This window comes from Chrysemys picta, chromosome 6 (genome assembly GCF_011386835.1).
Source record: "Chrysemys picta bellii isolate R12L10 chromosome 6, ASM1138683v2, whole genome shotgun sequence".
Lineage (NCBI taxonomy): Eukaryota > Metazoa > Chordata > Testudines > Emydidae > Chrysemys > Chrysemys picta.
This window is the reverse complement of record NC_088796.1, coordinates 120,401,830-120,429,709: the sequence shown is the minus strand read 5'-3', so window position 1 is coordinate 120,429,709 and position 27,880 is coordinate 120,401,830. Positions and strand designations below refer to the sequence as shown.

Sequence of the window (27,880 nt, the reverse complement as noted above, 5' to 3'; positions counted from 1 at the left end):
ATCATTGTAATTTATTTATGTAAGGTTTTGGGTTTATTTTTTTTGCAGACTCAGTAATAAAAAATCATGCACAGTTCTCGCTATTCCTTACTGGACCTAACAGAATAGAAAAATAAATAAGATGCTTTGCACATTCTTGTCTTTTTTATTACTGTTTCTTTTGCTTTTTTGGTAAAAGTGGCTATCTGTATAACAATGCTGAAGTAAATTTAAAAATGCTTTTACATAACAGAAGTCCAAATAATGAAAAACATCTCTGGGTGGCTTGGGTCTAGGGAGGAGAAGGGAGGCACGGCTGCGGTTGGCTCGGAGCTCCTCCAGGCAGGTGAGGGGGGGCAGGTTTCAGGGCTTCGGCCAAGCTGGGACTCCTCCGAAGTGTGTGTGTGTGGGGTGCTCGGGGCTTCTCTGGGCTGGGGGCTTGTGGCTCCAGGCGCAGGGGATCTCGCGGCTCCAGCTGCCAGGGGCAGGAGCGCAGAAGGGGTGCAGTCGGGGGCTAGCCACTCCAAAGAGGGGCTCCACCCATTTCCCACAAGCCCGCCTCTCACCTCCTCACCCCCGCCTGCCTCCGGTGTCCCTCCTCACTCCCCCACCTGCTGCTCGCCTCCTCACTCCCCTGTCCGCCACGAGAACTCCTGCTCACTGGTGGCTCAGCGCTCTCCTCCTCACTCTCCCGCTCACGGCCAGACCCCGCCCCCCTGCCCGCCCACCCGCCTTGCACCCTGCTGCTGGCTTGCCGCTTGCCTCCTTACTCCTCCGCCAGGGCCCCCTGCCACTCGCCTCTCACCCCCCACGTCTGCCCACCACTCGCCTCCTCACCCTGCAGCTGGCTCGCCGCTTGCCTCCTTACTCCACCAGAGACCCCTGCCACTCGCCTCCTCACCCCACCCCTGCTCGCCTCCTGCCCCTCTCCCCCGCTCGCCTCTTCACTCGCAGCCAGACCCCCCTGCTCACCTCCTCACCCTCGCCTCACCTGGCTCCTTAAGTGTTGTGTGTCCCACCTGTGTCTCCAGAGAGGCAGCGCATACAGGAGGAACAGGGGGGAAGGGGAAGTGCTGGCGCTGCACAGGAAACTGCCATGGCCACAGGGAAACCCCACGATGGCCGCATTTGAGAAACGGTGGGTTCTAGAGCATGGGTGAGAATTTTCCAGTGTTGCACAAGGGCAATTGGGCGTCCAAATCCCCCTAGATTATGAAAATCTCAACCTGTATATTTTAAGTTTTCTTTACTGGAATGAAGGTTACCATGGACCAACGGCTTTGTGAGGACAGGAAGAATGAATAGGGTTTCCCAAGGAAATAAGGATGGAAAGGAAGTGGCTCCAACAGTAGCACACCCCTATCAAAGATACTTGCTCTGAGGACTAGAGTACATGGAAATATAAAACCTAAAGGGCCCAACTATGTTTCCATGGAAGTCTATGACAAAACTCCCATTGACTGCACGAACCCTAGTCCCAAGTTAAGAAGGAAAGAATGGTACAATAAAAAGGGGGGACATCTTTCAAGTTTCTAGAAAGCTGAAACAAAAACTTAGATTTAAAAAAAAAGAAATGTTTACTCCATTATTTCAATATGCTCCCAGCCTTTTTGTAGCAATATAATCCCTGCTGTGTTACCGACGACAATCATGCATTCAAGAGGCACTTGCATAACATAGGGAAGTAACCTAAGGCAGTATCACAAAAAAGTTCAACTGAAAAACAATTCCTCAGCCTGATTTATCACATAAAAATCACTGCAGCAAAATGCAGGGAGAGAGAAAGAGAGAAATGCTTTGCCGCCCGTGTGTCTCTAAATATTAAAGCTATATATTTTTTATTTTATGTGTGAGGAGGACTGCAGGCCTTCTCCCATAAGACACAGCTATTTCAAAGCAGGTAGCAAAAATAGCACTTTTATGAGCACTTCCGCTGAAAATTTCATTTCCTGGCTGTCTTTAAATGAAAGAGAATGCTGCTGCATTGACTAGATTTATAAAACAGTATGAAAAGATAATCTTCCAAATGACTGCGGGCACAAATCAGCTGATCAACGGCTGGTCTAATTTCTAGGGTGTTATGAAGGAGAGAGTTCATAGCAAATCTAGTTTGACTTTTTTTTTTTTAATTTATTTTAGCAATTGGCTCACTCAGAGTGTTTGGCTCTAGAACTGCACCTGAATTTTCCCAACATTCAAAGGTCATTAGAGCTGATGTTTTGGTTTGTGCAGCAATTTAGGAGGATGGAGACCAGACACGACGTTCGCAACATTTGGAAACCGACCAAAATTGTTGTTCCAAAAGAATTATTTCAATATATACCCCCATAAAGACACTCCTCTTCTGAAAGAAGTGTCTACAATTTCAGTAAATTTCCAAGCATAGACAAGCCCTAAGATTCTGAAACAGCAAAGCACTTCAACATAAACTTAATTTTACCCACATAAGCCGTGCCACTGACTTCTCCCCACTCTCCTTCTCTCTCACGAGGAAAGAGACAAAATGTGAATAAACACATGGAAGGCATTTTATAGAGCTGGTTGAAAAATCGTAATTTTCCATGAACATTTTCAAAACTAACTGAACATTTTTGTTTTGTTAGACTTTCAATGTACATTTTCACTTTTACAAGGAAAACAAAATAATGGAAAAATTCTAAACTGAAAAAAGGAAAGGAAGAAAAAACGATTGGGGAGGTGTTTTGTTTTTGAAAACAAATTTCAACTTCAGTTTTTTGATAGAAAACAAAATATTCTGATGAAAACAAATTCTGAGAATTTTTTTAAATCAAAAAGCCATTTTTGACCAAAAATAATTTAAAACAAAATATTTTTGACCAGCTCTAATATTTTTCCTACTTGGGTTTATTATCTTGGCTATGGATATTTTTGAAGTTGACAATTCAAAAAATACAGGAGTTCAGAGTCAACAAAGGCATTCAATAAGTGTCCAGTCATCCTATGACAATATGAAAAACTATCAACATGGCAATCAGAAATGAAGATAATACTACAGGGTGGAAACTATGGAAAAATCCAATACTAGACGGATGACTCAATCACCTCGCCTTCTGAGACCCAGTATTTTTTTCAGATGACACCTATTCTTGTGTCCGATCTCAAGGAACAAACCCAAGAGTTTAGGTGGTATTGTATGTGCACTGAGGTAGATAGGTAGGTGTGTGTGTGTGTGTGTGTGTGTGTGTGTGTACTGCCCCCCCCCCCGCACACACACAATCTGTTTTTAAGGGCACAACTGAGATTGATATGTTACAGTAAGAATAACCAATCTTTTGTCCCAATTACCATAAGTATAAGTGGTAGAAGTAACAGAGGGTATACAACAGAAGCCAGATTTGCATTCGAAGTAAGCCCCCTTTACACTGCTTTGCCAGTGTAAAAGAGTATTTAAGTGGATAAAAGGTAACCTACATACACTTTGAGGACCCTTTACACTGCCAGAGTGGTGTAAAAGGTCTCACGAGGAATGAGAATAAAGCCCCAGAAATGGCGACATCACGAGCATCAGTACCACACACAGACTGAAGCAATTCTACCACCGTTTTGTAACTGGTTATCTTAACATGCCAACCAATGTACTGACTAGATTTTTTAAAGATTATGAAGTCACAGGAAACAAGAGCCATCACTGCCAGGGACACCTCCACCCATTGTGGCAGAGACAGAGTTAATCGCCTGACAAGGGAACAAACAGTGTGGCCAAAAAAAAACTCGACTGAGCATCTGATGACCACATGGAATGGGGTAATGGATCCTGCAAAGGCACAGTGAGATCCCCCAGCTCTGCTGGCTGACGAAGCGTAGGTGTATGCCAGGCGGTCCTGGCCCCACAGGTGGGAAGGTTGCCAGTGGCTTGGACCTCTAGCTTTCAGAGCCACCACATCACTTCCAAACCTCTGATCAAAGAGCTATGGGTAACATGGCTTCAGTGAGACAGCAGTATCTCATTAGCTGAAGTGTAAATCAGTTTCCGTTACTTTGCTTAGAGAAAGCAGCTCTACACAAAAAACTGTTCCCCAGCTCCACCCTCTCCGGGCTTAGTTATGCCCTGCTGAAATTCGGGAAGCCCCAACTTAGCAGTTTTCATACATGGGACATCCACAGCTAGAAGGAAGGCAGTTCCAACTTCACTCCTTGAGGCATGCAGCCTGGACATTTTTGGCCAGTATTTGTGCTTCTATCATTCTTTCCATGCCTAAAAGAGAAGGGAATGATCAGCAAGGCCTACAATATTTTGTGTGTGTGCTAATTCTGGCTAGAGATGAGACAAATGAGGAATCTCTTGTTTAAGGTGAACTGCAAAGTAAAAATGGAAATTGCATCCTGCTCAGATTTATGTTCGGACTGCTCCCATTAACCAGGCTGTGGGGGGCCATTAGCACAGAAATACCTGTTCATTAACCTTTTTAAAAAAATCTTCCCTTTGTGAGAAGTCCTTTGGTGTGGAATCACTTGATGTACTTTACTCAAGATGGTCCAGAATGCATCATTCAGCAACACCATGAATATCATGGGTTGGCAATGAATATTTCTGGTATAGGTGGGTTCATACTCAGGGATACGTTTTTGATCCAAGGAGAATGTCAGAAGATTTTACCAAGGGGAAAGCAAATCTTTAAGAAGGCCATTAGAATTCACCTCTCTTCTGAGGGTACATCTACACAGGGATGGCCATGGCTGGTCCGGGTCAGCTGACTTGGGCTTGTGGGGCTCCGGCTGCAGGGCTAAAAATTGCTGTATAGACATTCGGACTTTGGCTGGAGCCCGAGATCTGGGACCCTCACCCCTTGCAGGTTTCCAGAGCTCAGGCTCCAGACTGAGTCCAATTGCCTACATTGCAATTTTTTCAGTCCGGAGCCTGAGCCCCACGAGACCAAGTCAGCTGACTTGGGCCAGCCGAGGATTTTTTTATCCCTGTGTAGACATACCTTGAATGACTTCCAGATTGGGTGGAGGGGCGGAGGGGAGTTGAGCATAGTCCATTGTTTTCACTCCGATTTCATTTTGCCATTTACCTGCAAGGAAATTCAGCAGCACCAAAGAGCAACTCTGTGCAACTAGTTAGGACCATATCCTGCTTGAAGGGGAGATGGGTATTACAGCAAAAGTACAAATGGCACCAATGGAAGATGAGTGTACAGATCAATGATAGGACATGGCATAGGTCTTTTGTATTTTACCTGTTTTCATACTGTAATGAAAGTGAGACATTTATTTAGATCTACCGGACATTCAACTCTGATCTGCAATGTAATCAACTGAATTAAATGATACAGTACAATGTACACCACTATGGACCAGACTGTGACTTGGATCAGACACCTACGCAGGGACATAAGGGTGAAGTAAGAATCCCCCTTAAACTCCGGAATGGGCTACTAGGACCTTGGGTCCAGGCATGCGGGATAGGCAAGATCTGCAAGCCTAGCATTCATTGAGCCTGGCTCTGCACCCACAATGCACCAGGCAGGGCTTGCGTGAGAGGTGTTGCAATTTGCCACCATAGGCCAATACCTCCCAGAGTACGAGGAGGCAAGGGGGGAGTTGTGCTTTACAGAAGCACAATCCCTTCCCTGCCCTATGCCTGGGACAGCATAAGCATGGAATTGTCCCACACACAAGTGTGTGACAAAGCTGCAACCTTAGTTACATTGTGTTCTGCTGGATTTTCCCTTTGTCTAGTTCTGAAATCAGGATGAATAACCTGTTGGCTTTTTATCCTGAATTATTTTATTTGTCACGCTAGCCTGTGGGCACTATTTTAATTTTAGTTACACTAGTGTAAAACTAAAACCAGGAAACATAAGGAACATTTGCTCTAACGAAACAGAGAGCCAGGGGTCCCATAAAGTCAAATATGTTTTAGTACAAGTGAACGTTTGGATCAGACGAGCTGCATGACTGTCTTCATCTTTTGCTACATCTTTCAGCAGCTCGCATCAGCTTGGAAAAAAAAAAATCTCCTGCAAAATCCTCTCGATTCTACGCAGAACACTGTATATCAAGTTGTCAAGAAGACACAGTTTCCACTCCGCTTGCAAAAGCTTTCCTGAAGGCAGAAATCAAAGGCTTTGCACAAAGAAGTAGGCTCTTCAAATTGCAGAGTTTGAAGGCTGTCTAACCTTCTAAGCTTTGATGGTGCTGTTGCTTGTTCCAGTCCCTTCCCACAGCCCTCCCGTCATCAGTCATTACTCTTCACCAGACCGAAGAACACCACCGCACATATCGTACGCATCAGAATCACTCAAATTAGATACCTCTCTGTAATCTGTGATCAGATGGAGACATTTCCATTTAAAATGTGTGCAGGGAAATTGCTTTTATAACACAAAGCTCTTTAGAGCCTGTCCATCATCATGTTTGCACACAATGGTTCAAGTTCTGCCCTCAAGCGTACATACGGAGCCCCACTGAAGTCAGTGGGGTTGTACGTGGGATACTGGGGGCATATTGTTTTCTCATGGTACAAACACATCTCTGTCTTGATGTTTGTAGCAAACTAGCACATTGGAACTAGCTTTCCAATTTCTTTTCACAACAGTCAAAATGTTGCAAGATTCAGTATATTTCCACAGGCCTCATTCCTACAAACAATTACACACATGAACAGACCCATTGGAAACAATGGAGCAACTCACAAGTGTAACGTTACTCATGGGAGAGTCTTCAGAATCAGGGGCGTATGTTCAATAATTATGTGTTTTTTTATATAATGCAGGAAAATATGGCTATAAATAACACACATTTCAAAACAAAGAGGAGAATGAACATTGGTTTAAATGATGCCTGTTAAAAATGGGATGTTACTGAATAGCATGAAAAATAGACAAGTGATTACAGCAGAGTGCAGAGAGACCCCATTCAAGATCAGGGCCCCATTATGCTAAGTTTTATGCATATATATAGAAAGAGGCAGTCTTGCCCAATAGAGATTACAATCTAAATAGGCAAGACAAAGAAACGGTGAGAGGGGAAACAAGAGGCCTACAGAGTGGAAGTGGCTTGCCCAAGGTCACAAGGAAGGTCAGGGAACAGAACTTAGGTCCTTCAGAATATTAGTCCCGATAGCCCCGCTTTTTCTCGATGTAGAGAACTTCTCTCTACAAAGTGACCCCTAGTCAACAAACAGCCTCCAATCAAAACTGAGGTCCCCTGTTCAATAATTCTGTCCACATGTACCATAATTGACCTATGAAAATTCTGGGTACAAAACATACCTCCAGCTAATCAGGGCTTTACTTTTCTCGATTGCAATTTCCGCACCCACCATTCTTTTAACACAATCAACCAGCTCTGATTGGGCGGGATGATTTCAAGCCACGTTTGGTTGTGTGTGTAGTGCATTGGGACTAAAGGCTCAGTCCGACAGGGATGCAGACAACGAGAGCGAGCGAGCAGCACTGAACTGTCAGAGGACTTTGTGCTAGTACTCTCCCTCATCGCTGGGCCCTCCCTCTGCTGACAGCCACTCCAGCCCTGCAGCAGTCTGCTGCGTCTTGTGTCTCACCCCTCCATCCAGGTCACATTAGTCCAGTGTGTCCAGGGAGGCAGCCGGATGTGAAGGGCTCAACTCCCCGCCCCCCCATGCCCTCTGGGTGTCTGGGCTGGGCAATGTGGAGAGTGACGACTGGGAGCTGCTACTGGGGGGCCCAGGCTTCTGCCTCAGGGGAAGATGCTGATGCTGGAGCCCTGCTAACCGGAAGAGAGATTTGCCCTGGTGCTGGCAAGAGCAGGGTCTCTGGACTCCTGATCCCCACAACCAAATTCCCTGCCCCTGGACCACCTCATCCCTACCCACAGAATCATTGTTTAGTTTCATTATAAGAAGTTCCAGGATATTTGGATTCTTGTATTTATTTATTTATTTATTTATTTTTCAAATAAAACTGTGTTCAACAAAAAATATGTCTCCCATATTATGTGGTGCATCAGATGGGGAGGGCTCTGAGTTACTAGGGAGAATTCTTTTCCAGGTGTCTGGCTGGTGGGTCTTGCCCACATGTTCAGGTCTATCTGATCACCCTAACTGGAGTTGGGAAGGAATTTCCCCCCAAGTTAGACTGGCAGAGACCCTGGTTTTTTTTCTGCCTTCCTCTGCATCATAGGGCACGGGTCACTCACTGGTTTGAGCTAGAGTCAATGGTGGATTCTCTATAACTTAAAGTCTTTAAATCACGATATGAGCACTTCAGTAACTCAGCCAGAGGTTAGGGGTCTATTACAGGAGTGGGTGGGTGAGGTTCTGTGGCCTGCAACGTGCAGAATGTCAGAGTAAATGGCCATGATGGTCCCTTCTGGCCATAAAGTCTGAGTCCCTCAGTTCAAGGTGTGTTGTCCCTCATTTCAGAGTCCAGAGGGTGAGACACATGAGCACACCTGAGTAGCCAACAGTCTTGGCTTGCAATAGGAGTCAATGGAAATCCTAAAAATAGCTGCTATCCACCATTTGCATTCACGATAATACATGTAAGGCTGTGGCCAATGCACAAACCCTATCTCCAGCCCCACTCACTTTGCCTCCCTCCTTACAGAGCTCATTTCAAACCCAGTAGCCCATTGTGCACATATCCCTCCGGAAGCTCCTGAGCAAATAAACCCTCGAGCGTTGGCTCTCTGCATTTCTGTTAGCAGCCTTCAACAGCTTGCAGGACCAAGGCCCATGAGCTGTACGGTCAGATCCCCAGCTCGCTACAAACTGAATACCAGCGCTGTGTGAGCAAAATTGGCTTTAAACCCCCCTTTGCACTGCCCTGCTCCTGTTGCAGCCTCTGTGCACCATCTGTCCCCCCCCAGTGCTGGACTACAGCATCCTGGGGGCTACTCTCATTTACACTGGCAGCAACCAGCCCCAGGGGTCCTGCATTAGCAAGCAACATAGAAAACCTGAGACAGATTAAGCATTCCCTATCTCTTTCTTAAATAAAAATTGATCAATACCATCAAGATTTGCATACACAAGAGTGAACACGCCTCTTTATTTCCCATATCCTTTGAGTATGTATATAATATAACATCTAATACAGAATATCAGGGTTGGAAGGTACCTCAGGAGGTCATCTAGTTCCAGGGCCGGCTCCAGGCACCAGGCAACCAAGCACATGCTTGGGGTGGCACCTCGTAAGGGGCGGTCAATCTTGGGGTGGCGGGGGGCAGCGCGGCATTCCGTGGGGGGCGGGCGCTCCGGCGGCGCGGCGCTCGGCGGGGGGGCGGCGCGGGGCACGGAGCTCGGGGGCGGGGGGGTTCCGGCGGCGCGGCATGGCACTCGGTGGGGAGGCGGCGCGGGGCGCAGCGCTTGGGGGGGAGTCCGGCGGCGCGGCGCTCAGCAACGGGGGGGCTCGGGGAGCGGCGCTTTTTTTTGCTGCTTGGGGCAGCAAAAAAGTTAGAGCCAGCCCTGTCTAGTCCAAACCAAAGCAGGACTAATCCCCAACTAAATACCCAAATCACCCTCTCAAAGATTGAACTCTCAACGCTGGGTTCAGCAGGCCAATGCTCAAACCACTGAGCTATCCCTCCCCCCAATAATAAATAATCATGGCAGTTCCTGTCATATCATATTTGGAAATATATGCTGCACTGCATGGCAAAACATAATGATATCTGATACAACACAATAAAAAGGAAGGATCAAGATACTTGCCTTGAATATTTTAGACACAGACATAGATTTGATAAGTCACTGAGAATTATTTTAATCAAGACTTCTTTAGCCTTTAATGTGACATAGCTTTTCTAATTAGGGATTGAAATGTTGATTTAACATTTCTGTCATTACAGATTAGATGTTGCATGTTACCTCTTTATTTAAATGTCCACAATCTGAATTTATAAAGGAATTTGGAAAAGTCAGCCCGGGGGGGAAAGTCCTTACAATGAGCCATTCATCTTCAGGTCAGGTTTTATAATAACTAACTGCTAAGATAAGTGAGCTGAGTGGAGAAAAATACGATTAAGAAAATGGTGTTGAAAATGGAAGTCTGAATAACCATCGGAATTATAAAAAACTGTCAAATATCATCATAAGCAGGATGATATTTAAAATATCAAAACTGTGTGTGTCTAATACTTTCATATTCAGTCTTAAGCTTGTCTAAACCTGAGAGCATTGTACAGCTGATATTGTAGAGCAGAATCATAGAATCCCAGCTGGAAGGGACTGTGATGAGGCTTGTGGGGGGGACCCGGTGGAGCAGGGAGGGCCCGGGTCCCCCCAACCGGCTGCCACCCACCCGTGGGTGGCGGCCCACTCCCCTAACTGGCCACTAGGTCATGCAGCCCCACGGAAGGGGCAGTGATACTGACTTGGACCACTAGGCCACGCAGCCCTGAGAGAGGGCAACCTTACTGACTCTGGCCATTGGGCCATACAGCTCTGAGAACAGCCCTACTGACTCTTCCCGCTAGGCCTTGCTGAGCCAGACGGCCACACTGACTCTGACCACTAGGCGATGCACCCCAGCCGAACCAGGAAGCCATGTTGACTCGAGCCATAGGGGATGTCACCATGACTCTGGCCTTTGGGCTACACAACCTTGAAAGAGCAAGAGCGGCCATATTGATTTTACCATTAGTCCACACAATCCCAAGGCAAGAGGGGACAGGGCACACTTATCCCATGACAGGGACTATAAGGGGTTATCAAGTCCAGCCCCCTGCACTGAGGCAAGACCAAGTTTCATTGTGAGCAAAAATGTACTGGCATGAAATTTTGGTGCTCAGCTCAGCCGGGAATTGAAAATAAGTTTTGGGGCAAGGTGTTTAAACTTTATCAGTGAGTAGACAAAACCTTATTAGGAAGATCAGTGAGAGAGGCAGTGGGATCCAGCGGATAGGCCTCTGAATTAGGACACAGGAAACCTGGGTTCTCTTCCTGGCTCTGCCACTGAGCTGATGTGTGACCTTGGGCAAATCGTTTAATCTCTCTGAGCCTCTGTTTCCCCTTCCTTGCATCTGCCTTGCCTATTTGAATTGTAAGCTCTCCCGAGCTGGGGCTGTCTCTTACTGTGTCTGTGCAGCACCTAACACACTGAGGCCCCAATTTCAGTTGGGGGCTCTAGGTTCAACATAGAATCATAGAATATTAGGGTTGGAAGAGACCTCAGGAGGTCATCTAGTCCAACCCCCTGCTCAAAGCAGGACCAACAACAACTAACTCATCCCAGCCAGGGCTTTGTCAAGCCAGGCCTTAAAAACCTCTAAGGATGGAGATTCCACCACCTCCCTTGGTAACCCAGGAATATCAATGATGATAATACGGATTGCGGGCCATCTCTCCTCTCATTTGTGATCACATAACATCACTTTTTTATCTGCAATTGCTAAACATGGAAAAGAACGATTAGGAAATCACACAATGTGTTTCTAGCTGCCCTCAATGTGATTTAGCAGCTGGAAACAAGCAGGAGGAGAAGCCCCATGTAATCAGCCAGCTTTCCTCAAGTCACCAAGAAATGCTGAGAATCACTGGTTCAGGGCTACTATCAAATTACCGACATGGGGCCCGGTGCTACAAAGACTAACTAGTATAGAGCTTACCATGAAGTGTAGCCTCTTGAAGGCACATTTGAAATGATCTCCAACAACCAACAGACTCCTAGCAGCTTGAAAAGCAAAACACTTCCAATGAAACTTATTCAGAGTTGTAGTGGCTTCTCAGAGTGAGTGGGCTGCTGTCCATCTGCTCTGCCTTCCCAGTGGGAAATCAAATTCTAAGCGCCGGTTAGATCGATACTACTTGGGATAAATAGAAATAGCCTTCAGATTCCAATTCTGCTGCGCTGGACACGGACAATCTACATCACTTTTCCAGAAAGGCAAATAGTAACACGAGTAAAAGATGAAGCATAGTCCATGGGAAGAGCCGGCATTACCCAACGCCAGCAGAGAACATCCATTTTAACACAGGTTCTCTGTCTTTGCGTCTGTTTCTTAATAAAAATTGACTGTTGTCATCACATCTAGCGTGCCAAAGGACAGGGGAAGTATGCTCAGGCAGTGAACAATGATCTTCCCTTCTTCCTGGCACTTGATTTATTTTTACGTTCACCTCAGCCTTGTCTATATGCCAATTTATAACTCTGTCGACTCTGCTACCCTCAGACTCATCATTCACACATTAGAGGGCTAAAATTCTTCAGAGATGATTCAGGCTATAAATTTGAAACATCTTAGTTCTCACCTTTCTGGTATTTCTTACACGCATTTGGAAAAAAAAGTGATTTGGGGGATGAATGAAATAATGATATATGGATTTCTGTCCTTTCCTGTGTTTGAGGTTCCCTAAGAAATTTGGTCTGGTTTTCACAGGAGACAGACCTCTATATTCCTTGAAAATGTGGGTATTAGGTCAGTGATAAATCCCTAAGGACAAACGTAAGACACAACTGAGGGTCATTTGCCTTGAACCACACACTAGATATTGCTGTCTGCTATAACTCCACCTCTTGAGATGTACTACTCTGTTTCTACAATGGTTTTGCAACATTTTTCCATAACAATTGGTTAATCAGCCTTGGCCCATGTGATTATGTCCCATACCTATACAGCTAGTACTTTCTTCAGCCAGTCTGATTTCTGTTGATGAGAGCGGCTAACCAAAGCTCATTCAAGGCAATAGGAAGACACTCCTTGACTTCAACGGGCTTTGGATCAGGCCCATAGAGCAATTGATTGCACTCTCAGGGCAACCTCTGGGAAACAGAAGGTAGGGAGTGGGTGCAGAGAAGCTCTCCCTTAGCAGGAGAAGGCACAGTGCTGGATGTGTGAGCAGGGCCGGCTCTAGGATTTTTGCCGCCCAAAGCAAAAACAATTTTGGCCGCCCCCCCCCGGTTCTTTAATTACCCCACCCCCGGCCCCGCCTCAACTCCGCCCCTTCCCCAAATCCCCAGCCCTGCCTCCTCCCCCCAGGCTCTCAAGCCTAGGAGGGAGGGAGGGGGAGAAGCGGCGCCCGTGCCGCGGCCACTCGGAGTCTCCCCCCCTCCCAGGTTTGAGAGCCTGGGAGGGAGGGGGAGACTCCGAGTGGCCGCGGCGCGGGCGCTGCTTCTCCCCCTCCCTCCCAGGCTCCCATGCCTGGGAGGGAGGGGGAGCAGCGGCGCGCAAAACGGCCGCTCGGGATCTCCCTCTCCGGTTTGAGAGCCTGGGAGGGAGGGGGAGACCCCGAGCCGCCGCGGCGCGTGAAACAGCTGATTCGCGCACCGCTGCTCCCCCTCCCTCCCAGGTTTGAGAGCCTGGGAGGGAGGGGGAGACCCCGAGCCGCCGCGGCGCGTGAAACAGATGATTCGCGCGCCGCTGCTCCCCCTCCCAGGCTTGAGCAGCAACAACAGCGGCAGCAGCAGCGGAGGTGAGCTAGGGCGGCTGGGGCACATTTTTAGGGGCGGCATTCTGGCGCCGGCCATGCCGCCCCTAAAAATGTGCCGCCCCAAGCACCAGCTTGTTTTGCTGGTGCCTAGAGCCGGCCCTGTGTGTGAGGCCAAGAGAGGTACCTATTACAATCACATGCTCTAGATATCCTATCTCCCTTTGTAGAGGTTACTATCCTTGCACTATGGAGAGCAAGCCTCCTTATTTGCATGGGGCCTCAGACAAACTCCATATCCAGCAAACAAAGGCCCTGGTTCCATGCAATGGAACGTCCCTTCATTGACTTCAGAGGGAGCTGGATCAGGCCCACAGAACACAAAGACCAAGACTGTGACTAGGCCTTCTAGCCTTTTCCAATGGGTTCTTCTTGTGCCCTGCTCCCTCACTCCTGCCCCTGTGACCCTCACAGACCTAGTCACAATCTGGCCCACAATGTTAATTTGACAATTCAGGATTAAGGGACAACAGGTGTGGGGGTATGAATTACACAGCAATAGAGGATGCCTCTGACTCCTTAACTGTATAGCTCTCACCAGACAAACTTTTGACCAAAGTTTCCTTGAAAAATAACCCAAATCCAGATCCGCAGGTTGAGATGTGACCTACCTCCTAGTAGGAGGATAGAACAAGAGGTTTTTGTATTCATTTATTTTGATCATAACAGGAAACAAACTCACTAGAGCGAATAAACGACTAATAAAGAAACTGCCAGGCTGATAAAAGAAAACCAATTCCATACCCAACAAACAAAGGCCCTGGTTGTCCGATCCCTTACTTAAATTAAGTGAGCATTCACTCACATGACTTCAACATTAGTTAACTCACAACTGTTGTATCACCCGACTCCACCACCATGTTTAAACCGTAGAAGCACCTCACTAGATTCCCACTGGACCATTCGCCTGAGTGAATGCTCACCGATTGCAGTAAGAGTTGAACTACTGGGCTAGGCTGAGAATTAATTCACTCCCCTGAGCAAGGGCTGGTGCCTATGTTGCATCAACCGGGGGTAGCTCTAGGGACTGTATGCCTCAGAGACACCCCTATAAATAACAATTCTTCCCTCACTTTCTTCTTGCTCCAGAGGGCAATGGCCACTTACAGCAATAAATGATGACACCTCCTCCTAGATCAGCGATGCTAACCAGTGAGTTGGGCAGGGAGAACCAACACTCCCTCTAGTCCCTACTCACCCGCTCCAGGGATGGACTCACTGAGAATGCAGCACCTGCTCATTCTTCTGCACCTGCATCTGAAGTCTGACAAACCTATCTAGGGCGGTAAGGGAGGGATGGGGGATCCGCTTATACCCCATTGTGGGATTGCAATGCGAGACCAATCTGGCCCTGATGCCTTGATAAATAAGAAAACTGTGTTCATGTGTGATATACAATCCGTGTCATTTCTTTATCAAAACAGGGTACATTTCACAACTGCTGACTTGCTACTCTTCATTCTTACAGAGTTCAGCTGTTTTTGTCCCAGCTTCATCACAGCATGACACAAACTCCTGCAGCATCTGTGCAGTGCACTCACCTCGACAAAGATGAAACATGGGATGATGGAATAACTTCGCTGGGTGTTTCCTAAAGCCATTTCTCATCACACCTCTTGGGAAAGCACTGTCCAAAACTTTACCAGGCTGAAAGAGAGAGACAAATATGTAGAGTAAGTTACATTCGACTGAAAGTTCTTCATTTTATACAGCCTGGAGAATATCATGGCAAGCTCATGTAGCAAGCAGAGAAAAGGAGGAGCAGAATATTAAGCGCTAGATTGTAGTTTTACAACCTGCCCAGTGTCTTGCTTCATAGCCCCTGGAGCAGCCTGGGAGGTGAGAGTGTGACTCAGACAGAGGTCACCAGGTTTAGGGTGGTGCAGATTACATCTCCCATTGAGCGAGGAGGAAGCAGGATCAAAATCTCAATCACAATTTGACCCTTTCTCTGCTTCTGGACCAGTGCAACCATGCACTGCTCCTTAACTCAGAGCAGATTGCAAGATCACAATCCAGCGCAGAAGTGATTGTACTGCCTGAGTCATAAATGGTTTAAATTATGTTTTATGCTAAATAAATGGTGAAATTGTATTTTAAAATAAGATGGGTTTACAGTGACCTGAAAGCCACTCTGTGGATGATCAAGAGATTTATCTGGGCAAATATGTCCAATTTAACATGCCAGCACAGCTTACTCAGGCAAAACTATTGACTTCGGTGGGAGTAAGCACCACACAATCGGCAGTGAAGGATTGGGCCCTTTCTGGAAAATCCTTTTGGCCCAAGGTTAATTAGTAATTTAAACCACAAAACTCTTCCTGTTAAGCATTACTTTGAGATGCTGACTTGATACCAGTCAGCTCTGTGTTCTTGGGGAACCAGGGTGCAGTATCCAGCCTGACTCATGAAAGACCCCTCCACCCCCACCCCAAGCCTCTGCTTAAACCAGAACCCATCAGAGGAAAAAACTTGCAGAGAGCAGTGAAGGGCGTTGGGAGACACACCTAGACCCCTCCTGACAAGGGTGACAAGATTAAGACATCTCCATTAGCATACAAAATGAAGAACAGAGACAACTCCCCTAGCCCAATCTGCATGAAAGATGGGACAGGGAGACATCTCAATTTGCATACAGAATGGAGAACAGAGAACCGCACTGAACTCTGGGACCAGAAAAAGCAGGGAAGCACTGCATCATGGGAAGCTCTGCTCCAGATGTTAATAAACTTATGCCTGCACACACCCAGCTCAGCAGTTATCAGACCAATTCTAGTAATTAATCCTTGATTGATATCCAAAATACTGAAGCAGACTAGTTGCATTGTAAGCTCCCTGGAAGAAACCACCACCTATAGCCAAGTGTCTAGTCTAAAGAAAACCCTTGAGTCATCAGCTCACCTATAAACAAATCTAGTGTTCTTCCTCGAACAATAGATTTTCTCTACAAAAATCCCTACTCACCCTCTAGTCAGGGTTCTGATGCTTAGATCCAAACTATGCATCAGTTCCACTGGGACTCCATATTCTCCTGACTGATCGTGCTGGGGACTCTGCCTGTCTCCTGCCCTCAGGACCCTCAGCTACCACCATCACCTGGGAACCCCAACCAGTTCAAGCCTCATGGAGCGGTGAGATCGCCCCCCTCTTTCTCTCTCTCTGTTTTCCTTGCTACCTTAGGTATTAATCTTTAATAACGTATGTTATGTTGGTTTAGCCCTCCTTGTGTAGTTATCACTATTATTCAATAAATAACTTTTATGGCTAACTTGGTTGCTTCTCTCTCTCTTGCTGAACTTAACGCTTCTGTGTTTTTAGCTTCCCCCATTCACTCTACAGCAACGCTTCTTTTACCTAAGCTAAAGATCCCTGCAGCGCCCAAAATACTGTGGGGTTTGCTCATTGAGTAGGTTACTGCCAGTACCATTGTGATGTGAGAGTGGGGATAGGGACGTGCTGAATCTGGGATGCATAAGGGTAACAGCTTGAAAATGCTGCTTGACACAGTCCATGGAGCCCAGGGGCATATAAGGAGAGGCAGCTTGAAAGTGCTGCTTCCTCTAGCCCAGTGAGTCCAAAAACATATAAGGGGTCAGCTTGACAGTGCTGATTAATCCGGTCTGCTCAGACTTGCTCTGTTAATATATGTGTGTGTGCGCGCGCGCGCATCCGGTTCTGGGCTGGAGGAACCTAGCCCTAGAGAACCTAGGTCCTGCAGGATAGCTCCATTGGGAGGGGACTTGCAGAAGAGAGAAGTAGAGCTCCATATAAAAACACAAGTGACACAAGCAGTACATTGACAGAATTACAGAACACCCTGGCCCCACCCGCTCAGAAGAGTCACCTGAATAAATGAGCATACCCCAAAGTAACGGGCAAATCCGGTAACTGACTATTGTAATTTTAATTGAACATAACCTGGTAACAATCTGCATTGAGACGTTTGATCTCTTCACTGTACACAATGTATGGAGAAAAGAACTCTAATGGGAGACTTAACTGGGGGTGTGCCAAGAGAGACTTAAAATGGCTTTAGAGATCAGCATTAGGCAGTGGTATAAACCAAAGAAAAAAACCCACAGTCGCCAGAGAGCTGCCCAGTCCCCTCCCACACACACTCACACAGGACAATGCAAGGGAAATGAGAGGAATGGAAACTCTAACCACATTAAGAAATAGCCAGGGTGCCCTGGGACACAATCCCACCCTCAGCACTCTGCACCCAAAGAAGCTCTTCCATTTCAATTCCCAGTTACTGGGCACTGTGGATTTTGGCAAGGCACATATGGGGGTAAGGGCTGGTTTAAGTAGCATCAACTCCTGGCAAATTTTCATAGGATGATGCCACTTCACTTGCACAGAGACTTGCTCCACATGGTCTGTCTACTTTGAGAGAGGGATGGTAAGGCACTGGGATGGGGAGTTGATATAATCATTGCTCCTATGAACTCCTAACTAAAGCGGGATGACATTTTTTGACTAAAACTTTTTCCAGCAAACAATGCAGATTCGATAATGCTGAAAAAGTTCACACATTCACAGCAATTTCACCAAACCGATTCAGTAAAAAAAAACAAAACAAAAAAAAAAACAAAAAAACAACCCCATCAAAACGTTTCAATTTCTCAGGTTAAAACGTTTCAATTTTCTATTAAATGTAACTTTATTTTGCAATTTCTTTTAATTTTTTTTTTAAAAAGTACAATAATGCCCCAAATCAAAATGAAACGTGTTGTTTGACCCAAAACAATTTTATTTTTCAATTTGTCAGAAAATTTCATTTTCAGTTTGAGCGGCAACACTTCTATTTTCTCGTTTTATTTTTTGGAATTGCCAGCAAACAAACAAAAAAATCCATATTTCACCTAGCTCTGCTCCTAACTGGGCAGGCGTGCAGGAGTTATTTCTGTTCTAAATGGCTTTGGGGATTGTTTGCTGGGATGATAGGTTAAGGAAGAGTTCTTACTGAATTACAAGCATTGTGTGCATCATTACTACTGAAATCCTGCCATCACCTTTCTAGCAATGACCATGTTTAAGGATGGCATTAATACTGTTTCCCTGGCCAGTGCAGCCAGAGCATAATAATAACCTGATTTTGTCAATCCAGTGCCCTATGACTTAACGCCTTGCCTTCGATTCCATAGGTATACTATGGAAAACAGTAAGGAGGTGTGTGTTTTAAACGGAAGTAGAGTGCTGTGAGACATTTAATTAGGTTCAGAAGAATTTAGATCATGTGTGTTAAGAAACTGAATAGATTATAGCAAGGAAGCTGAAGGTCCTTTGTAGCACCATTGCTCTGCCTAATTGAATGCCGCAGCCCTTGCAATGATGTCAGAAATATGTCGTGTTTATGATGGTTCTTGCAAACTTACTGTTCACCATCAGTGAGTTTGTTACCACAATAATTTGCCTATGGAAAAGAAATGTATTTTATGGGCCAGATTCTCTCCTGCATTCTGGCCATTTGATGTTGTTCTGGAAACTCAAAGAGACAAGAAAGCAGCCAATCTGAGAATTCTCTCCCTATGGGGGACCTCTCAGCTGACACAGAGCTGACATAGCCAGCCTTTTCGCCACTCCTCCACATTTGGCTCTGACAAAGGGGGCAGGACAGTGGTAAGGTGGGTTATGGCTGAAATATGCCGCACTCGATCTGTCCCCAGATGACATATGATTTCTTGGAGGCCATTGCCAGCTAGTCTAGGCTGCTCCCGCCTACGCTGTGATCAGAGATGGCACAGATCAGCCCAGGGAATCAGGGAGCCAGAACTAGATATTGGCACGGAGAGAATTTGGGCCTATATCTATGCATCCCACTACCTCTCGAGGAAAGCTTCTCTGTACAAACGATAGCGGATATCTTTCATTAGCATCTAGTGTCACCATCTCCATTTTTATCGTCATTTTGTCCTGATTGTTAACTAGGAAAAACTTGTTAAGATACCACTAGCTCTGACCTTTTAATGCGAGAGCGTGAACACTGCAGTGTGAGGTGACTTGGTCAGACCTACAGGAAGGGAATATTAATATTACCCTAGCACTGGCATTATGTGAGGTGCTTCTACTCTTTAAACAAGGTAGTGTAGTTGAATAATACAAAGGCTGTGAATTAATTAGCATTAGTTAGTTCTCATCTTGCCTAATTCCCCTCACATACATTTTCAGAAAGCCCTTCAACTGCAGTGTGGGAGGTTATTGTCTAGCATCTCCTGGGAAAACAGGCAGAGCCATGGAATATATATATGAGCAAACTGAACATTAACTAAAAGGCAGTCAGAGAAAAGAGAACCACGAAGGCAAACACCTCAGGCCGAAAAGGTTTTATTACCACAGGGATCTGTCATGGTGGGGGAGGGGGAGAGGAAGTCAAGGAGGAAAGAAGAGAAAATTCTAATAAATGGAACACTGCAGGTTATGTCCAGCAGAAGGATTTTTAAAAGGCACACTCAAGTGTTTTCTCAAGCCTTTTACTTTAGCACATGACATAGCGCGAGAGACGTGGCTGTAAGGAAAGACTACAAGAGCTGATCCGGTATATTTCTGGAGTAGCGGATAAAATAAGCGTTGATGGCTGCTGTGGCTTAAATCAACAAATCACCAGTTCATGCTTTAGGAGGCTTTGATTAGCCATAATTTTTTTTTCAATTAAAGCCTGTGTTGCCCCGATTGAATATTTTGGCTTTCCTTGCAGTCTTATAAAATGGATATTTCTGTTAGGAAAATCTTGTGTTGCTTGTTAAAGGTGCTGGATCAACCGCCCTGAAGAGTGAAATCCTCTATCCACAAAACCAGTGCTATTGACCTAGGTTCTTATGCTATGCTCATCACTGAAATATCTGAGCATAGCATCTACTTGGTGACTAACAACCCTGAAATGTAGTGCTCACCTATCGGGCTGAGATGGCTGGTAGGGCCCCTGTCCTGCAACTGGTCCATGCAGGTGGAACCTTGTTTCTCTGCAGAGTCCCACTGACTTCACTGTAGGGACCTAAGTCTGTGCTCATTCAGCCCCAGATTTTTTACTGGGATTGGCAACAATGGTGCAAATCAGTGCTGTTCTGGGTTTTTTTCCTTCCTGTGTGCTTATTTGTAAATTGGTCTAATTTTGTATTCAACTCCTGCGAAGTTTGGTTGGTAGCCTGCTTTAAATGATAACCATTTTTTGTGCTAGCCGGTTTTCTCTCAGACATGACTTTGTTTACAATCCACACCTTTTGCAACTCCTCTTTCATTCCAACAAGAATCGTTTTGGATAATGAAACAGACCCAATTCCTAACCTGCACATGTTGAATCCCCATTTCACTGACAGGTCACAAAAATTGAAGTTAATGTGTGGCAGAGTGGCTCTGAATGAGCAGTCACACCATTTTAGTAAATTTGCATTATTAATAATTATTATTTGTATTACAGTAGTACCTAAAGTCCTAAGTCAGGATCAGGGCCCCACTGTTCTAGGGGCATTACATATACATAGTAAGAGGCGGTCCCTACCCCAACAAGCTTCCAATCTAAATGAACACAAAAAACAAAAGGTAAGATGGGAAAACAGAGACACAGGGAGGTGACGTGACTTGCCCAAGGTCACACAAAGCTCAGTGGCAACAGAACAGCTAGAATTCAGGGCTCCTGAGGCCCTGTCCTATGCTCTATCCACTAGACTATGCTGTGACTGGGCATGACCATCACTGGGGAGCGACTGGCTAAGTGGCAGTTCTGCAGAAAAGGACCTGGGGATTACAGCGGGCGAGAAGCTGGATATGAGTCAGCAGTGTGCCCTTGTTGCCAAGAAGGCTAACGGCACATTGGGCTGCATTAGTAGGACCATTGCCAGCAGATCGAGGGAAGCGATTATTCCCCCCTATTCAGCACTGGTGAGGCCACATCTGGAGTACTGCGTCCAGTTTTGGGCCCCCCACTGCAGAAAGGATGTGGACAAACTGGAGCGAGTCCAGCGGAGGGCAACAATAGTATTCACTCCTCATTATTTGCTGTTAGCTGTTCCCTATTCATCATTTGTTTTGCTCTTCTAATCAGAGCCCAGAAATGATACATTGGTTAGCGAAGGAAGGACCATTTTCACCACTATCACAGTGTTCCATTGGCTTGGTGGATGCATGGCACAAGATTATTGTCCGTGGTGGTGCTGAAAATGGGTTTGTCCTGCTTACATTAGCAGTTAAATAGTTTGAGTACTCGTTCCAGGAGATTCATGGCTGAGATGTATTTTCATTGATAGGTCAATTTCTTTGGGTAAGCAGGGTTTAAATGTAGACTGGGCTTTGTGGTTATCGAATCTAGACCAGCCAGATGCTGAATTCTAGCTCTCTCCTTCTGTCTTCTCTCTAGAATGCCAATTGCAATCACCAATCATATTGCTCGGATTCTAGAATGTATGATTCTCTTCTGGTGCTTCCTGCGTGTGTTAACTCTTAAGCGAGTGGCTAGAATTCTCTTTATTCTCCAGCCAGGACAAAAGGTTAATTACTATGACTTAATTCTGTAGAAAATCCCACCTTAGTATCCCTGAATCCCTTCTTTATAAAGTGGCTAGATTTTAATATGATACAGATCTTTGACCAAGATAAAATAATTTAAGCCTCTAGTGACCTTCTGCAGCATTTGCCAAAGTCTAACAAGTCAAATTAAGCTAAACTGATCTTAAACGAGATGCATAATATTCATACCAAGAGATTGTATTGATTTAACTAGCTCCCAAACTGATTTTGTTAAATCAATGCACCTTCTATGTGGAGAGAAGCCCTTAGGCTGCCACTGGGTCTGTGCACGTGGACTCCTATGCCTATGTAGTGCTCTATTGACATCAATGCCTGTGGGCTGGATCCAGAGGCAGGATCAGGCTCTATGCCTGTATTAAACTAAAGCAGCGGTTCTCAAACTTTAGCAACCCAAGGACCCCACTTTTGACGTAAAATTTTTCAGGGACCCCCAACCCCCCCGCTCAGCCTTGCCCCGCCCCTTCCCCAAGGCCCCACCCTGACCCTTCCCTTCTCCGAGGCCCCGCCCCCGCTCACTCCATCCCTCCTCCCTCCCTCACTCGCTTGCTCTCCCCCACCCTCACTCACTTTCACCAGGCTGGGGCAGGGGGTTGGGGTACAGGAGGGGGTGTATGGTGCGTGCTCTGGGAGGGAGTTTGGGTGTGGGATGTGGGCTCTGGGCTGGGGCAGGAGGTTGGGGTGCAGGAATGGGTGAAGGCTCTGACCGGGTAGCGCTTACCTTGGGTGGCTCCCGAAAGCAACTGGCAAATCCCCCTGGCAGCAGCTCCTAGGCGGGGGGGAGAGGGGCGCAGCGCGTCTCCGCGTGCTGCCCCTGCCCGCAGACACCACCCCCGCAGCTCCCTTTGGCCACAGTTCCTGGCCAATGGGAGCTGTGGAGTTGGCGCTTGGGGCAGAGGCAGAGTCTGGAGACCCCCTGCCCCTCACCCTCCCCAGGGGCTGCAGGAACGTGCTGGCTGATTCCGGGAGTGGTGCAGCGCCAGGGCAGGTAGGAAGCCTGTTCCCCTGTGTGCTGGGGGGGAAGGGGAGGAGTTGAGGGAGGAAAGGAAAGGAGGGGGAGAAGCTTCTCAGTGGGGCCCGTGAACCCTCTGGAGTATCCTTGGGAACCCCCAGGGGTCCGCGGGTCCAGTTTGAAAAATGCTGAACTAAAGGAAAACTAGAATTTGTAGGTATTAAATTAGCAATCATAAAATTCCCATGTAGTGCTGTTCAAAAATAGCAAGTAGAGTTCATAGAATCATAGACTAGGGTTGGAAGAGACCTCAGGAGATCTAGTCCAACCCCCTGCTCAAAGCAGGACCAATTCCAACTAAATCATCCCAGCCAGGGCTTTGTCAAGCCTGACCTTAAAAACCGATAAAGGATGGAGATTCCACCACCTCCCTAGGTAACTCATTCCAGTGCTTCACCACCCTCCTAGTGAAATAGTGTTTCCTAATATCCAACCTAGACCTCCCCCCACTGCAACTTGAGACCATTGCTCCTTGTTCTGTCATCTGCCACCACTGAGAACAGCCAAGCTCCATCCTCTTTGGAACCCCCCGTTCAGGTAGTTGAAGGCTGCTATCAACCCCCCCTCACTCTTCTCTTCTGCAGACTAAATAACCCCAGTTCCCGCAGCCTCTCCTCGTAAGTCATGTGCCCCAGGCCCCTGATCATTTTGAAGAGTGAATACTATTCTTCACACTTTCAAGGTGAAATTTACCACTATGTAAAGGGCCATCGTGAGAGACACTCTAAACACCAACCAAGACCCTAAATTACAAACACTCCCCCAAGCAGTGTTTTGAGCCCAAAAGGGGAGAAGTGCCAGAGACTCCATGTAGTCCACTCAAGGACTTCACTATTGCCATGGATTTTACATAGAATATCAGGGTTGGAAGGGATCTCAGGAGGTCATCTAGTCAACCCCCTGCTCAAAGCAGGGCCCAGCCCCAGACAGATTTTTAACCCAGGTCCCTAAATAGCCCCTTTAAGGATTGAACTCACAACCCTGGGTTTAGCAGGCCAAAGCTCAAACCACTGAGCTATCCCTGCCCCTAAGGTGTTCAGGTGTGGGAGGTGTCCAGGTACTACAGGGATGGTCAGCCGTATAAATCACATTAGATTAGATTACATGCACCTCTTATGTGCACGTCATCACCTAGGGTGACTTTCACCCCTGAAGAACAGCCATAGCAAATAAAAAGTGGTACAAACATGGCGGAAGTGAAGAATCACGTGGAAGTCAAAGGATCGTTCCCAAGGGCTGTTTTGTTGTATTCACTCAGCTCTGGTGTTTAAGTGTCATCATGGATGGGCAGGTTCACGTTGTGAGGTGCTTACATCCCTGCCAAATTGTTTAGCATGTCACTAACTCAATGTTGCCTGGAGTGACAATTCTTAAAACGCAGCATGAAAAAAATCAGTAAAATCACAGGGGTGAAGCTGCATTACCATCTAACTGATACAGCTGCTGTCTTCTTTTGTGATTGAACTATCAGTGCATGGTGGAGGAGAGGGAGGCAGATTACAGGATTCATTAAGAAATACTTTAAAATATCGTGCACTCTTTGTAAATACCACCACCAAATTTATCGTACACAATTAATGGAGCTGATTCTGCTTCTAACTTGCAATTAACTAAAAAGCCAATTATTCCAGCTCTCCTTTCATCCCTTCCAATTTTAGAAATTAATCTAATTGAAATAGTCGTGCGTGTTCTTGGGTGGAAAAAGGGGACTATTTTTGGCCTCTATCCAATCACCTGAAGATGCTTCATCTTAATTTAGACTGATTAATGGGCCTTGCAGGTTCTTCTGAAACCAATGGGAAATGCAAGTACTCATTTCTTTATATCCAATCAGTTTAAAGCTCCATTTATTTTTGAAGCTACTTGCAACAAAGGAATGGCAGGTGCGGTCAGCGGTTAGGGCATAATTTGTAGGAGAAGGGGACTCTGAATTCCAGGAATAAATGGCAAAATTGGTCTAATGAAATTACAGTAGTTTAGAGTAATTTTAGGGACCGGTCCTGCAACAGACTGCACCCATGCATAGTCATTTATATTGGGACATTCAGGTCTCGCTGGCTTCCAGATCAAATTTGTTCAGTTTTCAAGTAAAGTGATGGTTTTTCTAATTGGCATGCCTGCAGATTCATGCTGGAACTTGAACGTCAAGCGCATTCTCTCTGTCTTCTGGAACATGACCATTGCACAGATTCTACAAATTTTGCCCTCAGTTACACTTGTACAATTCCACTATTTTTTGTAAGTTTGCAGCGGGCAACTGGAAGCCTGAGAATTACAGGCACATTTTTTAAACGTATTAAACAAAGAATGAGAAGAAACAAGGTTGCCCCACCAAGAGTCGCTTTAAGGTGCCTCTGCATATGGTACTCCCACCTAAGTACAAATTTCCAAGCAAGGCAGAATTATTGGATTTTGTTGAGTTTTCCTTCTGTTCTAGTTGGACTGTTCCAGTGAGATGCAGCTCATGTTCACAGGACATCCGGTGAACACAAGCACAAGCGTTCATGGTACATCCAGCCGAGGACATTTCCACAGCATGGATTTCTGTATGGGATCTATACTTCCGTTTACGCAAGCACTTTCTTCCTCAGCATATGCCCCACTGGTAGTCAGCTCTGCACAGTTCAGTATACGTCTGAGAGCAATTGTTTATAGAGTTACACTGAGCAACATTCTCTTTCCCTGTTTCAGACACTTTGTGCCGCTCAGGTTCTGTGAAGTGCCCACAATCTAGTCCTACCTGGCCAGCAGAGAATTCCCTAATGTAGCATAAAGCTGGCTCCTACACCATCTGCTCCCCTCACCCCGGTATACGGAGTACGAAGAGGTGCAATGGGGTGAGGCAAAGTACTCTTGCATGCCCCCAATTCTCAACTGGCTGTCATAAGTTAGAATCACGTCCATAGGCTGCTCTGATTTATACTGGAGTCAGGGAAACTTGAGAATCAGAGAACTGTGACGGGCTCCCTGACTTCCCTCTGTACAGAGCAGATCTTCACACATGCCTCTCTCAATCTGAAGGGGCCCAAGGGGATGTGATTCTGAACAACTCCCGAGACAGATGTGGAGATCTCTTTGCAATTTTTCTTTCATGGTCTGGGAGCCCAGTGCTTTCAGGAGTGAGACTCTACAGAGTCAAGATATAAAGATATGGTGGGTCATTTGGACATCAAGACAAGAGTTTTCTCTGGGATCTAGGAATAATTTTAGAACTCTCTCCTCCACCGCAGGGAAAACAGCGGGGAGGCCAATCAGTTGGGACAGACATTGGCCGTCAGTCAGAATATGAATGCTACCTTGAAGGCTTTACATTCAAAACTGGGCAGGCCTCCCTCTGTGGTACATAATAAACAGAGGGAAAGAGACTCTGAGGACAAAACGCTTATTGATTTGAGCAGGCAGTCTGGAACAGAGAGAGCAAAACTGAGCAACCCATTGAGTACAAGCGCCACTATTATTTAAAAAAATAAACAACGACATGACCCCACTGCAACAGTTGACATTCACTCTCGGGAGCATAATTTGTGTGTTAGAATCTCACTGCCCTGACATTCTCAGACTCACATCGGCAAGGAGTAGCTCCCATGCATCACTCAAATTAACAATGCCACATGGATAATTCTAGGCACAGTAAAATCAATGCCACAACCCTGACTTCCTGTGCTGTGCATCCACCCACCCCAAATTCATTGTGACAGGAGAAAAGATGCCACCCAAAAGATGCAGATCTAAATAACATACCAAGATTCTGAGTCAAATCCAGAAAAAACTTTTTTGGCTTGCAGCACAGAGCTCAAAGACTCAGGGTTTTCCCCCAAAGATCAGTGGCAAGCAAGGTGGATGGACATCAACATCCCAAACAAACAGCTCTTCAAGGACCCAGACAAAGAAACTCGTGGCTTTACATTCCACTGGAAAATATGATCCCCTTTGAACTGCAGCTGCATATCACATGGGAGATGTGCTTACCTCCCCCATTAATGGAGACTGAGAACAATCCTATGTCTGACTACAGACACGGCCTTCAAACTACGGAACACCTCATTAACCAATGTCCCAAACTATCCTATCCTCCGGACGGTATCTCTGCCATCCACTCTGCTTTACCTGAAGCAGTCAATTGGATCACCAATCTAGACCTGGACATCTAACATTGCTCTTTTAAAGCTACACAAAGGAGGAAGAAGCAGCTAGGCAGGGAGTTGAGAGAGACACGGCACGTCAGATGTGTGCACAGAAAGGCATTTATTTGAGTTTAGGACTAACCTACTTCTGTCTGGCTTGGTCAATACAATCTGCCTCCTCCTCCTCAATGCCATGCAAGGACAGGACACAAATGTAGCTCCTGCACTCAGGGCAGTGCAAGCCCTGCACCCTCCTACCAGCCTCTGTGTTACAAACCACCCCCAAAGAGAGGAGATGGAGGCCAAGACACGACCCTGCTTCCCCTCACTCCCTGCACTGGTCCATGGAGTTGCCCGGGGGAGCAAGTGTAACCCATACTGGCAGAGTGTGAGCATCTGTCCCCCTCTAGTGGCTGGCCCACAGCAGAGGTTAATCAGTCTGTTCCAGTATCTACCTAACAACCCTTACACTTTAACTCAGGGGAGAGAGGCTCATGCTTTTAGTGCTGTCTGTCACAGCTCCACGGATAACCCAAGCCGGGCCGTTTCACAAAGTGGAGGATTGTAAGAGATTGTGCAGCATACATATGGCGCTCCCTCTGCGGGGGGGGGGAAGAGGGGTGCAGCTCTGCACCGTGTCCTACACACACCTGGGTGTTAATCACATAGTCTGAGCCTTACAAAGCTTAAAATCCACCATTTATGTTATCCCTCATGTTTGCTTCCTAACAGAGGAAAAAAGAGCAAATGTGTGATGGCCGCCATCTTGGATAACACACTGGGGACCAACAGCACTAACAGTGTGAGCAGCAACATGAGCTAAAGCTCTCTAGTTTGAGCTGTGATTGACTCCTCCACAGCCACAGATCAGGC

The 27,880-nt window shown here is 46.3% G+C and overlaps 1 protein-coding gene across 6 annotated transcripts in view; it reads right to left on the bottom strand.

The window, feature by feature from the left end:
• PLPPR1 (phospholipid phosphatase related 1) overlaps positions 1-27,880 on the bottom strand; it is a 195,796-nt gene that overhangs the window by 107,307 nt on the left and 60,609 nt on the right. For all 6 annotated transcript variants that reach the window (XM_005292147.5, XM_065550566.1, XM_024109971.3 and 3 more), the window contains exon 2: positions 14,893-14,998. In XM_005292147.5, the coding sequence (XP_005292204.1) occupies positions 14,893-14,952 (60 nt within the window). In that variant the 5' untranslated portion in view covers positions 14,953-14,998. The remainder of the gene's footprint in view (positions 1-14,892; positions 14,999-27,880) is intronic.